We start from the raw sequence: 15,772 nt of genomic DNA, 5'->3' as shown, positions 1-15,772 counted from the left end.
GACAACCTTGAACATCATAAGAAGCCTTTATTTATGTTTAGAAATAAACCAAGTTAAATTAAAACCACCTATCGGCGTCTGAGAGGGTGAGTGGGGCAAGGTGAGTGGGCCGTCCAAGATCAGACAGTAGGGTAATACAGCCGTCTCCAAAAGAGTTGTCGCCTATCCATCTGTGTGGAATAACAGCTAATAACCTGACTTTCAATTAATCACTTGGCTTCAGAAGTCACTCATATGAAAGCTACAACCCTCCCGAATGAAAATGTATGTACAAAAATACATTTCATGCGCCAAAGAAAGATTGACCCTTTAATGAATACAGACAGGGCAGATTTTCACAAGACAAAAGTTTTGTCGCCTATCGAACATAATGTGAAAATGAGTCACTTCAAAACACTTCAAATACACAGATTGGGTGTCATACTTCACTCACTTCAATCACTGATTCACTCTCACCTCTCCAGAAAATCAACTTTGGCCTTAGGTGTATGTTTAGGGTCATAACAAACAAACAAACAAACAAACAAAACAAAACAAAATAACAAAAAACAAAAGTGTATCAAAGCAATATCAAGACAGAAGACCACAAAAAAAAAAAAAAAAAGAAAGAAAGTATGCGAAAGAATATCAAAGTGAGGAGGTACACGGGATCTCAAACATTTCACACAAAAGACTAGAAACCCAAATACCGGAACAAAAAGCAGACAAACAGTAGCATGATCACAAAATAGAGTGAATACTCAAACAATTCTGCAACGAGCCCGAAAACAATTATAATACACACCAGCCCAAATATAGCACAACCAATGTACCCTGCTATTTTAAGGGGGGACACCTTCACATGATGTGTTTTGTTCTCCACATAGTCGTTGGCAAGGTGAGTGATCTTCTCCAGGGCTTCCAGGATCACACAGTCGGTCTTGTTGTCCACTTTAGTCTCCTGGTGGTAGTTCTTGACTGGGAAGATGTGGTTCATAGGCACGCCCAACTTTTTACTGCTGCGCTGCATCTGGCAGACACACAGTAAAATAGATGTGTTTTTTTTTTAACTTTGCTATTTGCTTCTGCATCTAATACAGATCAGACTGTTCTTCATAGCTTAACCACATCAACCAATGTTTGCCAACTAGGATTCAGGAGTTCATAAAAATCCAGCAAACTCACTGTCCTGTGGATCGCCTTGCTTGAGTAGATGTGCCTCAGATCTTTATTCACCAAAGGGCAACATAGGTCCACATATGTCATGATCACAACCTGGGGGATTCCTGACAGACAAACAGGTAGATAGATACACATACATAAATACATGGTAAATGGGCAGAATGTATATGGTGTCATTCCACTCCGAGCACTCAAAGCACGTTATATTGTATGACTCACATTCACCTTGCATAACTGTCTTAAAATCAGCTATAGTGGAGGGTTTCCACCACATGAACACAAATGAATGGTTACAAATGGATGTAGATTTATTAGGATTTGTTTGTAGAGAGCAGAATTCATGCTTACTCCAGTCATAACCAGTCATTCATGCCCTGGGGCAGCAATACAGCCCCAAACCATAAAACTCCCACCACCATGTTTCACTTTTGACATGATGTTCTTTTTTTTTTCAATCAAATGCAGTGTTCATATTACATGTTACAGGAGGCTTATGAACCATACTTTGTCCTTTTCTGAACAATGTCACCATGGTTTGCAGATGTCCCAATGATTTAGAAATGGCTTTGTAACATTTTAGAGTCTGAGACATGTCAGTTATTTTATTACGATCTGCTCCTGAATGTTGATGAATCATAGTGTGATGTCATGGGTTCAATATGACCTACACATTGAGTGCGTATACATGCAGTTCAGTAGGCCTATCCCAAAAATGATCAGGATATTAAGTATCCCGAATTTGCATTTGAGCATATAAACAATAAGTCCTTATTCGGGATACTGAGAAATCGGGATATGCTAGGTGGAGTACTCCGAAAGAACTTGGGATACTGACGCATGTACCTTATCCCGAATACAGGGGCTTCCCATAGAACGCTGTTGCTGGTATCCAGGCTACATGCATTTGAAGAGAATTCTATAACAGCCAAAAATGTAGAGATATGTGCTCATATAAACACCTTATCCCGAATATGATCACAACCGGGATACGCCTCATATTCGGCATACTGGACTGCATATAAACGCACTCATTGACAAAACAGGCTATATTCAAATGATCTCTTGATTTGAAAGGTCCGTTAGCATTCAGACTTGGGCAGCTGTGAGATATAACGCAGTTGTTCAACATATTATGATGAATCACAGATACCTCCTCATTTAATGAGGGGGACAATTACTTTTTCACACAAGGTCATACAGGTTTGGATGGCATTTTCTCTTAAATAAAATATTCACTGAAAAACTGCATTTTATGTTTATTTGGGTTATCCTTGTTTAATCTTAACCTTTTCAGATCACCTAACAAATGTAAAGTATGACAAATGTGCAAAAAAAGTCATCAGTAAGGGGGCGAATACTTTCGCACAGCACTGTACATACGTACATACAGTACATACATACATATATACATACATACATACATACACATACATACATACATACATACATACATACATACATACATACATACATACATACATACATACATACATACATACATACATACATACATACATACGTAGCCTACATACATACACGTGGGTCAGTAACAAATATTGTTGTGAGTGTGTTTCATGCAATGTCAAATAGCTTTTTCATTTTTTTTTTACAAAATGAATGTCTGGTTGCCCCAGAAAATGTTATAGGGGTATGCCACTATTTTGGGGCTTAATGCAGTTAAAATCGTTGGCTGGGGTTTATAACGGTGGTAAAGTGTCTTATTTTTTACGTTAAGCGTTGTCTTGCTGTAAGACAAGTTAAAAAAAGGGAATATGTCGCTAAGCTAGTGAAAGTCAATGGATCCGTGTAGCATTGTAGCATGCTACACGGATCCATTGACTTTCACTAGCTTAGCGACATATTCCCTTTTTTAACTTGTCTTAAAGCAAGACAACGCTTAACATGAAAAATAAGACACTTTACCACCTTTATAAACCCCAGCCAACGATTTTAACGATTTCGCCAGTGTTGAACATGTTGAAATGTGTAGTAGGCTACAACATTTTTACCATTATACCCTCATTCATTATTCTATCAAAATGTATTAAGTAAAAAAGGATTCCGCTAAGTTTCTAAAGTGAAAATGTATTGAAACATGTTGTGAGTATATTTTCAAATTTGAACCTTTTTCTACTAAAACAAATAATGCATACATACCGGTACATACATACATACGAGTGAGTGAGTGAGTGAGTGAGTGAATCAGAGAGAGAGAGAGAGAGAGAGAGAGAGAGAGAGAGAGAGAGAGAGAGAGAGAGAGAGAGAGAGCGAGCGAGAGCGAGTGAGCGAGCTAAAGCTAGGGAGAGAGTGTGTGTGAGTGTATTTGCATGAGACTTACCTAAGTCACTTGCAGCACGCCTGACTGTCCTCATTTTCTCCAGGATATTGTCGTCGTCTTCTAGGAGAGGGAACCTGTCCCCACGGATGACACTCACCAGGCAGTGCACCTGGTCACTCAGAATGGGGTTTCGGTTGTAGTCTTTGTCCCCCTTACGCAAAGGAGAGCGCTTGAACTATGAGGGTAAAAATAATGAATAATTTTGTGTATGTACAGTTAGGGCCAGAAATATTTGGACAGCAACACAATTATCATCCTTTTCCACCCTATACCCCACTACAATGGATTTGAAATAAAACAAACAAGCTGTGCATTAACTGTAGACTCTCAGCGTTAATGTGAGGGTGTTAAAATCCATATCGCACAAACAGGAATGAAATCACAACGTTTTTTGTGTGTGTTGCCCACTTTTCAAGGGATCAAAAGTAATTGGACAGTAAGCTTTTCAGCTATTTTCCAGTCAGATGTGTGTTATTCCCTTACTACACCATCACCAAGATGTCAATACAAGGTCTTGGAGTTAATTTGAAGTGTTCCAAAGTGTTCCATTTGCATTTCCATATATTTTTACGGAATATCCATGAGCTCAAAAGTCCACCTGTCACCATCAGTGATGTAAGCCATCATAAGGTTGAAAAAAATCAAAACAAACCAATTTGAGAGATGGGGAAACATTGAATATGACTAATTCAAGAGTTCAGAATGTTGGGGAAAAAAGTAACACCAAATTACCTGGCAGACATGGAAGACAAATGCAGTGGATGACAGACAATATTCTGTATCTGGTTAACAAAAACCCATCTCCCAACAGTTGGCCAAATGTAGAACAGTGTCCAGGTGAACGGTGGATACATGCCCAAGGCAACAATAAAGAAAAATATCAAGAACATTGAGGAACACTTCACCATAGGAAATACAGAGGGTTTACTAAAGGATGTAAATTATTGATTGCATCAGAAATAGCAATACCAGATTTGGCTTTGCCAAACAACGTCTTAAAAAGACTGTATAGGTCTTGAGCTACATCCTATGGACAGAGGAGACAAAAATCATCTTGTACAAGGGTAATGGGAAGAAAGGAGTATAGAGAAGGGAAGGAACTGCTCATGATTCAAAGCATACCACCCAATCAGTGAATCATGTAGTGTCATGGTGTGGGCATGCATATCTGTCAATACTATTTTCCCCTTGTATTTATTGATGATGAGGACTTCCGACAAAAGCCACAGGATGAATTCTGAAGATTTTCAGGCTATATTATCATGACATATTAAACCTAATGGTTCTGAACTCAGTGGACAATGCTTCACGGTGCAGATGGACAATGACCCAAAGCGTCATCTGAAAGCCACTAAGCCATTTCTACCCCAAAAAAGTGGAATATTATTCAATGGCCCAGTCAATCACCTCACCTGAGTACGGTTGAGCAAGCATTTCACTTGCTGGAGGCAAAACTGAAGGGAAAATACCGTAAGAATAAGCAGGAACTGAAGACTGTTGCAGTAGAGAGCTCACCATAGCATCACCAGAGATAAAAACCCAGTGTCTATTGACGTCTATGGATTGCAAATTACAGGCTGTAACTGACTGGAAAGTATTTGCAACCAAATAATTAAAAATTGAAAGTTTGATGTATAAATACTAGACTGTCCAATTACTTTTGGTCCCTTTAAAATGTGGTGGGACTGATAGAAAATGTCATAATTCCTTCACAGTTCACTCGATTTGGACGCAAACACCCCCATATTAAAGCTGAAAGTCTGCTGTTAATGTACATCTCGTTTGTTTCATTTCAAATCCATTGGGATGGTGTACAGCACCAAAAAGATGAAAATTGTGCAGAAGTCCAAATATTTATGGCCCTAACTGTATGTGTGTGTGTTTGTGTGTACTCTAAAAAAAAAAAACCCTACTAACCCCTCTTTGTTGTTCTGTATATTTCCTGTGCAGTTTGTATCTGCTGGTGATGTTGGCTATGATGATGTCCTTTTTTGAAAGTCGCTTTGGTTATAAAGCGCCTGCCAAATGCAATGCAATGTAATATAATGTAATAATGTAATTAACATTTAAATAATAATGAATACATTACTTAACAATAGCGTAAAATAGAAAAAAAATATTTAATAGGAAAAAAATACACAGGGGAAATCCACAGGTTAACAGCTAACAAAATTCCATAAATTGTTAAGTATGACTATTTATTTGCATGGATAATGGATTTCTTTGCTTTTCTGGTGAACTTATAGCAATATTAGTAGACAAAGTATACAATGTAAACATAGAATGTTGACATGATTACGTCACCTTATAGCCATCCTTGACATGACCTTGTATGGCAGCAATGATGTCATCAGTCAGAACACCGGCCCCCTGCAGAGTCTCCAACCCCATACTGTCATTGAAGACGAATGGTAATGTTCTCCCTTGGGTATCCTTAACTTGGTATGTTTGGTACTGAAAGGCAAATATGGTAAATGGACTGCATTTACTGTATATATACCGCCTTTCCACTCCTTCAAGCACTCAAAGCGTTTTACATTGCATGGCCTGACATTCACCCATTCACACACCAGTGGCAGTGGCTGTCACGCAGGGTACCACCCTGCCACCAGGAGCAACTTGGGGTTAAAGTGGTAGTTCGCTATTTTAGACATTAAGCCCTGTTTGTGTGACTTCTGGGGTGAAGTAGAGATGTTCTCATCACAATTTTGACATTTGGTGCTGAACGGAGCATTTGGGTATCCAAGACTGCAGCCCCCCCCACCTTTACATTGACTCCAATAGAGCACTCAAGCAATCGATTATAAAATGGCATTAAACTTTTGTTTGAGAAGACATGGAACTCACCGTGTGGTCAGTGGTAGACAGCGATAAATTGACCCGAAAATTGCAGCAAAATATGCCTTCTAACTGTTGTTTAGCATTTGGCGGACCTATTTTTCCCCAGACGCCGTTGAATAGCAGTAGACATCCAGCCAGTAGGTAGCGATAGTGTGTTGTTTATGTAGACATCAAGGAGCAAGGTAGAACGGCTATCTTTGAGCGGGACTGGCTACAAAAACTACAGCTTGCATACAAACCATAGATAGTAACGTAAACAAACGCACCCCCCTATTTCCGGTCGCGCGGAGTAATACTAGTCAAACCAATACAATCAATGAAGACGGACAATAATGAATATATCTTCTCTGGAAGCGTATTTCGCGGTGATTTTCGAGCCAACGTATCGCTGCCCACCTCTGACCACTCGGTGAGTTTCATGTCTCTGCAAACGAAAGTTTAATGCCAGTTTATGATCGATTGCTTGAGTGCTTCATTGGAGTCAATGTAAAGGTGGGGGGGCTGCAGTCTTGAATACCCAAATGCTCCGTTCAGCACCAAATGTCAAAATTGTGATGAGAACATCTCTACTTCACCCCAGAAGTCACACAAACAAGGCTTAATGTCTAAAATAGCGAACTACCACTTGAAGTATCATCAACATCGATGGGGTCAGACAGTGCTCCATTTTAAGCAGTATGCAAGATTTCCCTTTGGAAAAGAGACAAAGGACAAAACACTTTTTCTTGTAACACCCGCGCACACACACACACACACACACACACACACACACACACACACACACACACACACACACACACACACACACACACACACACACACACACCTCTAAAGTGAAGCTGTTGCCACTGTATGATGCAGATTGGGCCTTCTCAGTGACCCGACCTTGAAACACACTGTTGAAGGAGTTGATGATGCTGGATTTGCCGTGTCCCACAGGGCCGTGCAACAGGAAGCGAAGGTGGTTGATCTGAGGGTTACTCAGGGTAAAGCTCCCCAGCTTCTTTTTCAGTTCACTTGTCCTTCAATGCACACACACACACACACACACACACACGATGGGATTGCCTTTTAAATTCCTGCTTAGCACAGACATGATAAGGCGCGCACACGCATGCACGCACGCACACACGCACAGATACCATGCACTGACTTACTTCCAGTCCAGGTTTCGCCAGTCTGAATCATATTCTGCAACACACACACAAACACACACACACACAATTAAAACCTTTATTTAGTGTTCACAAAAGATGCATATTTGCTTGCTGCTTTCCATAGGAGCATGTCTGGTTACCAAATCTTTGTAACTTTTAGTTGATCTATGTGCATTTAGAAATCAATAACAATACACAGTACATAATGCAACAACAACAATAATAGGATTTACTGTATACTGTAACTATAAACAACAAACAATAGTAATCTCTATCTAATCTGACATCATCATCTGTTATTATGATTAATCATAATTCATTATAATTGATCAATTAATCAATCTATCAATATCTGATAATCTATAATTGAAGGGTTTCATTGCAAAACATTGTAGAGGTGTATTAATTTTGTAGAACTTAACATGGTTGTATTGGGCATTCCATTGCATTGGATTGCAAAGTGCATTTTATATAGGTTTAAAAAGTATGTTCCCAACCTATTTGAATGGCATAGGTCCAGGGGTCCCCAAACTTTTTTTCTCTCGGGGCCACATTATCGTTCCTGACTGTGATTGGGGGCCGGGATCAATCATGTGGGCTCTATACTAGACCACTGCCTGTTATAGCCATAATTTCCAGCACAAAATAGTTCATCATTACAAGTGATTTGTAAAAGAAGTGAGTACTTAACATGTTTTTCAATTTCTTTCTATTCCTTTTACTATCTAATAACCATGTAAAAATATCAAGGAAAGGTTAGAAAAATATGGTGATTAACATTTTATGAGTGATTGGGCCAGTTCAAATGGTGAGGTGCAGAGAGATGGAGGGCCGGTCAAAGGGCCGTGGCGGGCCGCATCGGCCCCCGGGCCTTAGTTTGGGGACCCCTGGTATAGGTGATAGGACCTCTGAACAATCATTTCCAAAAATAAAATAAAAACGGTGGCTACACCGTTATGCAACAAAATTCTTTAATTTTAAATAATATGAACAATCTATAATAATAATAATGTGATCTTACCAAGCAGTTTAACATTTGCAGACCCGGATGCTTTACCCGATCCATTCTGCAGCTCCAAGGTGTATCGTCCCTCGTCCTCCTCCCTGGCGTCTGTGATGGTGAGATACTTGTTGAGGTTGTCATGCCTGATGGTGACGCGTCTGTCTTCTTTACCTGACAGTAGAGATGGGATTCATGGGTCTTAGACGGGATCCATATCATAGTGCCTCTTTTTTCATTACGACACAGCAGAGAGAAGGTGCAACCTTCATTTCACTGCTTATTGTGCCAGCATAAGAAAGCACGTGACAAATATAAATCTGGAATCCTTTCAATGAGTCATTCAAAAACTGAATCATTTGACCATTTTTAAAATGTTTTTATGGTGTTAAAAAGATGGCATTTTGGGGGCGCTGTGGCGCAGCGCGCTAAGCCCCCCACATTTGGGCTTGCATGCCCACCCACGGGACCCCGATTCCAGTCTGGTCGGGGTCATTCCCAGATCCTCCCCTGTCTCTCTGTCCCATTCACTTCCTGTCACCATCTTCGACTGTCATGTGAAATAAAGGCATAAAAAGCCCCTAAGAAAATATTAAAAAAAAAAAAGTGCATTTAAATGAACAGTCCAACTCATTTCAGGAAATTGCCCATACCTAGTTAAGCCCTGGTAAAATATCAGAATACATAGGCTTTTCTCTTTATGTGTTTTTCCTAGTTTAACCGTATAACCATATTATGCCTAGCCATGGAAGTCTATGGTACCAAATAAAATATCATCAAATGTACTTATAAACCACTTTTAAAATGAATGTAAAATTCACTCGAACCCGGGTTACCAGTGCGGCAGTCAAGTGGCTGGGCCCACTTGGAAAATGATATGCACACTAATATTTGGAAATACAGCAAATATGTGACAATCAAAAATGGGTGGACTGTTCCTTTAAGCACCCCAATACTCAACAGTCCAAGAATCATTCAAGAATCTGTGTGTCCAAATGACAACAGACAGCCCTTCTTCTAAAGACCATTTCAGACACTCTCTGAGGCAGAGACACTTGTGTCTTTTCTCAAATTGAAGTTCTCACATCACGTGAAGGTCACATGCTCAAAATAAGCACACAAAAGCTGAGTTGGTTCCCATCGTTCGCGTCAAAGAGGCGTTCAATGAATGGTTCATTTACTCACGGACGTCACAATCCTACCTGACAGTAGCTGTCCATTCTTGCTCCAGGTTGCAGTCGCTTCACAGTCTGCCCTCCAGGTAAAAGTTATGGTGCCTCCTCTCTTCACATTCTGGTCTGGTGTGGATCAAAAGAAGTGATAAAACAAACACTATGATTGATAGCTTTATAGGTCACTGCTTGGGGTATAGAAAGTAAGGCATTGGTTAATTCTATAAAGTTTTAAATTTGACTCTTAGAGTGATGAATGAAACCACATATAACACTTCGACAACAATGAGGTCTTAGAAAGCCGTGCCTAAAATAGGCTACTCCATTTTACCTTGTAGCTGCGGTTCTGAAAAACAAAAAGAATACCAGTGGGGATCAATTAATCGCTACTCAACAATGGTGAACAATGGAGATTAACTAACAAATTAATAATTCAGCAAAAATATAAATATCAAATGCACACACGCACGCACGCACACACACACACACACAAAATGGATGCATACATGCATACACAGGCCTAACATCTCTGTACATCACTGTATTTCTAATCTCTGCATATGACTTGTACTGTACATGCAGTAGACTATAGTTTTACTTACGTGATGGCGATGAGCCCATGGCTATGTAGAAAATAAACATATAAATATATCCACCATCAATAACAATAACAACAACAACAATCAGACAAATTACCAATAAATAATAAGCAAACATAAGCAAAGCATGGAAAAGTAAGTTAGACAATGATATAATCCATATAAATGATGTTGTGGATATTATGGTATGGGTGTAATAAAATATCCACAACATCATGTAAGTGAAAATCGTAAATGTGTAATCTGACTGTAAGATGGACCTTGTGTAACCAAGGCCAACTAGCAAAGTGTGGCGCGGAACCTTAGTAGCCTACACAACACCTCCCTCCCGAAGCCTCATAAAGTGCTGAGCTGTCAAACTGGCCCCTTAGCTCAGTGGTATCATATTTACATATTGTGCCTCCCATGATACCCGAACTGGGGCGTTGACTAGGAGGTGGTGGGTTCGAGACAGCGTGGCGGACTGTCTGCGAAGGAACATCTCATAATCAGTTACACTTCCATGGCTGCTGCACCTCAAGTAAGCTATGAGTAGGCCTACAGTCACTTCAAAAAATGGGCTTATCTCTGAATGGCACACCCAACGAATACAAGGCACACAACATTTTTTATTGAGTATGCCGAATAAAAAGACAAGATTGTCTTAAAAGGTGCACTATAATATTATACCGGTAGTGGTTTATTTACGGAATTCAGGCTGCCCCTTCGCAAATGTTACATTTTTCAAAAATATACTTACCACCACCCATCAAATTCGAAATATTCATTATGGGAAAATGCATTTTTCAAACATGTGTTCTCCATGTCTGCCACTTTAATGTCCAATAAGTCTTTTTTGGCTGCAACCCTTGTTGTACTTTGGGCATATAGGGTGAACTAAGGTAATTTGGGACATCAGCCAAATTGGGACAAATAAGGTTTTGGGTTGTTTTCTTTCTAAATATTAGCAGCCAATCACAAAATGGGATGTAATATTGTTACTGCAACTGTCATGTATAAGGAACAATAATTTTATTTGGTGTTAAGTATCATAAAAGAAATGAGCAAAGGTTTGAAGTGACAGTGGATCCAACACTTGTCAGTTTAGCTAGCTGACATGTCGATTATGCTATCAGATCATAAGGATATTATGGCTGAATTAGTGATTATATGGTACAAAATATGATTGAAATATTGTTTTACTAAAGGTTTAACTCAATATCAAAACATTTACACATTTGTCTTTACTTTATTAAGGAGACATACTTTTAGTAAGTATAGTGGAGTGAGCTAATTTGGGACAATATTTTAAGCTAAAATGGGACAGTTTTCTCATAGCAACAGAATGGGCTTCTGTTAGCTGTTAGCATAACATATTAGCACGCCATAGGCCTGTATTGTAATAGCCTATGCATCCCACATGCTAATGGCCATGGCCACAGTCACACATGCCATACTCCTTCAATATTCTCTTGAAATGGAAATGTTTCAGGGATGTTATATCATTTTTTAAATAGTTAAGATCCTAGTCTACTGTTAACAAGAGAAAAACGATATTATTCTTCAGTTTGTGCAAAAATAATGATAATCAAACAGACTGTCCCATTTTACATTAAAGGGTGTCCCAAATTGCCATAGCATTTTCTCACAACGAAGTTGGTGTCTCACTGTCTTTAAATGTTAATATATTATAAAATATCATACTTCAAAAACTAATTCCTACATGGAAATGTACCCAAGACCCATATGAAGACATACAATTACTAAATGTTGGTGTATTTTAAACTTAAAGTGGTTTTTTTTTTGCGATCTACCAAAAGTGTCCCAATTTACCATAGTTCACCCTAGTAAACTTTGGTGAATTAGTAAATATTCATGAAAAGAACAAATTTGGTAACAACCAGCATAGTATCTGCAATACTGAGTAGCCTACCTACTCTGGCCACAACCTTACACAGTGCACCTTTAACACACATGGGGGCGTATAAGCTTGAGTACACCCCCCACCCCACCGGCCCTATATGCCGGGTGAATGCAAGGGTTTCTTTCTCTTTCTTTACAAATAACTAGTTTGCTGTTGCCCTGTGACCACGTACTTTCCTTCTTTCAATAGGCCTACCACACATGAAAAGGAAAGTCTTACGTTTTACCAGCTGATTACTGACCTGCCCCCAACTCCTTTTCTCTCGGCGTTATTTTGACTCGGGCATATGGAGCTCTTTCGCATGAAAATTCAAACTACTGAAATCAAACTCAAATTTGAGCTTAAAATCATGCAGAACTTCCACACGTTGGCTGTATTACCTGATGAATGAGTAGGCTTCCCAGTTTGGACCGAGTCTGCCACCACCACGCCCAAGCCTAGCCTGCTGCACAGTGCTGTTTCACTTTCCATTTCCTCTTTCCTCCGTCCCCGCATGCCACGTCAAACTGTGTGTCAACTTATCACCAAAACTTCAAGTTTCAGAACAGTCACCTTTTTACGTGGCTAACAGACTGAAACATGTGCTTGTGGTGATGTTCATCAACCATTGCCAAATGAATTGCGGCACTGTGGGAAAAAAGGATGTGACTGGTTGAGCAATTTCTAGTGCACACACATTTTTGAAGGTTATTTCCCTCTTGTTGACACCGAGTCTGTTTAAGAGCATAAAGATGTGCTGTAGCTGCAACAGCCTATGTTTAAAATGTCATGGAATTATGTGTGAGAGGGGGCCACACAGGTCTCAAACATACACCAACTCATCTAGCGAAGGAGAGGCCCCATGGCATGGGTTTAGTGAAATGTAACCATTGGCCAATGTGGTTGCCAAGGCGCGTGTGGCCCACCAATAGCAATGGCGCATGCTGCTTGAGTTTTTGTTTGGGCGTTGCTAGTCACACAGACAGACCAAACATACCCCTTTAGAGGTTACAAAGCTACGTGGAATTGTGCGCTGTTTTCAACACACACCGAGCCTGCATTTCCTTGGTGCGTAATGTGCCAAATTTGATTTTCAGCCTGGTTGTATTTATTTTTCTTTCCGACTCGTCATACTGTTTGCAAAATGCTGGACCCCTTCCGACAGTTGCTTCTAGGACTCGCTCGAGTAAACATTCATTTCATTTTCAGAATATTGCGGGTTTGTGTGTGTAACGCAGACCCGTGAACACCAGGCAAGAATGACGGCGGGCTCCGTGGCAGCTCCTCTCATCATACCGATCCGCGTGCCACTGCCGGGGAAAGCCAAGCACGAAATAGACACCGCGACACTGCTCGAGATCAAATCAGGTGATAACATTACATTTGTGAAGACATTGCGCAGCGTGCGTGAAGCGGACTCCACATTTTGTATTTGTTACTGTTTTGCTCTCTTTGCGTATGCGAAGATGCTGACAGAGAAGTATTGTTGATTACGTGCATTAGGCTCACGCCCTACGTCGCTTGCCTAAGACAAATTATGATTTCCCCTGTCAGACACACTCGGTGTTCCCATTTGTTTGTAATAAAATCTTATAATATTTTCCTGTCAGACACACCTGATGTTGTGATCTACTTCACATTGGATGGTACCAAGCCTGAGGTGGAGCGGAGACTGGGGTCTGGGGATAGCAACACACTCAGGTACATGGGCTACTGAAGTGCGCGCGTGTGTGTGTGTGTGTGTGTGTGTGTGTGTGTGTGTGTGTGTGCCAACCTGTGTAAAGTGTGTGTTTAGGTGTATATGAGTTTGTGTGTGGGGTGGTCTGTGTGTGTGTGTGTGTGTGTGTGTGTGTGTGTGTGTGTGTGTTTGTGTGTGTGTGTGTGCACGCGCGCACGCGTGCCCGCCCGCAGATGTGTGCAGAGGTAGAGAGAAGTGTGTTCTTTGGACAGCAGTAGGTACACTCCACCTGTTCCCGTGTGTGTGTGCACGTGTGTTTAGGTGTGTATGAGTTTGTGGGTGGGGTGGTGTGTGTGTGTGTGTGTGTGTGTGTGTGTGTGTGTGTGTGTGTGTGTGTGTGTGTGTGTGTGTGTGTGTGTGTGTGTGTGTGTGTGTGTTTGGGCATGCGTGCGTGTGCACAGTCATGCACACATGAGTGAGTGTGTCTACCTTTCTGTATAGCAGGGAATGTGTTTGTGTACTGTTAAGGCAAGTGCGGATATTTATCTATGTGTAGGGTCCTCAGCGTGTGTGTGTGTGTATGTGTGTGTGTGCGTGCGTTTATTTGTGTGTGTGTGTGTGTGTGTGTGTGTGTGTGTGTGTGTGTGTGTGTGTGTGTAGGTACACTGCACCTGTGTGTCTACCTGCGGGTAGAGTAACCGTCAGAGCCTTCGCTGTAAGAAGGTGAGTAGTGACACATGTGAACACACACACACACACACACACACACACACACACACACACACACACACACACACACACACACACACACACACACACACACACACACACACACACACACACACACAGTAACAATAGTAGCTCAATTCTTTTGTTGTGTCTCTCTGCTAATAGCTTCGTAGATGTTTTCAACGGATGTTGTCCAGAGTAATTTAACAATGCTTTTTATCACAAAAAAATGCTTTTGCTTTTGTGTAACGGTATGTGTGTGTTTGTGTGTATGTGTGTGTGTGTGTGCGTGTGTGTGTGTGTGTGTGTGTGTGTGTGTGTGCGTGTGTGTGTGTGTGTGTGTGTGTGTGTGTGTGTGTGTGTGTGTGTGTGTGTGAGAGAGAGAGAGAGAGAGAGAGAGAGAGAGAGAGAGAGAGAGAGAGAGTGTGTGTGTGTGTCGGGGGGGGGTGTGTGTGTGTGTGTGTGTGAGAGAGAGTGCACTTGTGTGTGCATGTGTGCGTGTGCGTGTGCGTGTGTGTATGTGTGTGTGTGACTGTGCGTGCCGTACTGACATGTGTGTCTTCTCAGCGATGGCAGGGAGAGTGCTGTGGTCACAAAGGTGTTCCTGGTGGACCCCGTGTTACCCCGCGACGACGCGGATGACCCAGGAAGTGACCACAGCCCTGATCACCCAGGAAGTGATCACAAGGACGAGGCCAACATGGCTCATGGAGTCACGGCTGCAACAGAGAATGGCTTTGGTGACACCATGACAACAGCAGGTACAGCACATGATCAATGATTAATGACAACAATACGTACACAGAAAAAAATAGAGGGTTAATTTAACACTTAGAGAGTCAATTTCATTACCGGTAACTAGCTCTATTTTCTGCTGGACTTGCCTGTGTGGGAGTGTCTTCTTAAGCAGGTATGAGTGACTGTAATAAATCTCCTAGTGTGTGTCCGTGTGTATCAGTAATTCAGACATTCAAACAAAATCCTAGTCCTGTAAATAAGAAAAAAACAGACGTTTTTTTTCTTCACATCATATCGCCATTCCAACAGCCTGAATTGATCAGATTGAAAATATTCTCTCGAATATCGGTGACTTCGTTCCCTCAGCCTCTCATAGATACAGGATATAGCATATTTTCTCCATGCTTCACTCGTAGCATACACATATTTCAGCACCACTCACGTGGACAGCTCCGGATACATCGATGAAGGTGTACG

General features: G+C 41.0%; 2 protein-coding genes across 2 annotated transcripts in view; one reads left to right on the top strand and one right to left on the bottom strand.

Annotated features, from left to right (window-relative positions):
• Window positions 1–296: 296 nt before the first annotated feature.
• LOC134454836 (interferon-induced protein 44-like) lies at window positions 297–12,712 on the bottom strand. The gene is made up of 11 exons (XM_063205998.1): window positions 12,552–12,712; window positions 10,272–10,292; window positions 10,001–10,015; window positions 9,700–9,795; window positions 8,519–8,671; window positions 7,498–7,531; window positions 7,167–7,362; window positions 5,804–5,953; window positions 3,500–3,674; window positions 1,165–1,265; window positions 297–1,009 (listed from the first exon to the last, which is right to left on the bottom strand). The coding sequence occupies exons 1-11, from the start codon at window positions 12,664–12,666 to the stop codon at window positions 674–676; spliced, it is 1,392 nt and encodes a 463-aa protein (XP_063062068.1). The 5' UTR covers window positions 12,667–12,712; the 3' UTR covers window positions 297–673.
• Window positions 12,713–13,148: 436 nt separating this feature from the next.
• dzank1 (double zinc ribbon and ankyrin repeat domains 1) overlaps window positions 13,149–15,772 on the top strand; it is a 19,562-nt gene continuing 16,938 nt past the window's right edge. Inside the window, exons 1-5 of the mRNA XM_063205841.1 lie at window positions 13,149–13,218; window positions 13,360–13,518; window positions 13,761–13,851; window positions 14,489–14,551; window positions 15,125–15,318. Coding sequence (XP_063061911.1) covers window positions 13,410–13,518; window positions 13,761–13,851; window positions 14,489–14,551; window positions 15,125–15,318 — 457 coding nt within the window. The 5' untranslated portion in view covers window positions 13,149–13,218; window positions 13,360–13,409. The remainder of the gene's footprint in view (window positions 13,219–13,359; window positions 13,519–13,760; window positions 13,852–14,488; window positions 14,552–15,124; window positions 15,319–15,772) is intronic.

Source organism: Engraulis encrasicolus, chromosome 1 (assembly GCF_034702125.1).
Source record: "Engraulis encrasicolus isolate BLACKSEA-1 chromosome 1, IST_EnEncr_1.0, whole genome shotgun sequence".
Classification (NCBI taxonomy): Eukaryota; Metazoa; Chordata; class Actinopteri; order Clupeiformes; family Engraulidae; genus Engraulis; species Engraulis encrasicolus.
The sequence above is the reverse complement of the archived record's forward strand: the minus strand, read 5'-3'. Positions and strand labels throughout refer to the sequence as shown.

Bases quoted from the DNA above. Each gene is read 5' to 3' on its own strand.
- LOC134454836 (XM_063205998.1), bottom strand. From the start codon at position 12,666: ATGCGGGGACGGAGGAAAGAGGAAATGGAAAGTGAAACAGCACTGTGC. The intron at 10,293-12,551 runs GTAATACAGCCA...TTTTCTACATAG, and splicing joins GAAGCCTACTCATTCATCAG to CCATGGGCTCATCGCCATCA. The intron at 1,010-1,164 runs GTGAGTTTGCTG...TGTGTCTGCCAG, and splicing joins GCAAGGCGATCCACAGGACA to ATGCAGCGCAGCAGTAAAAA.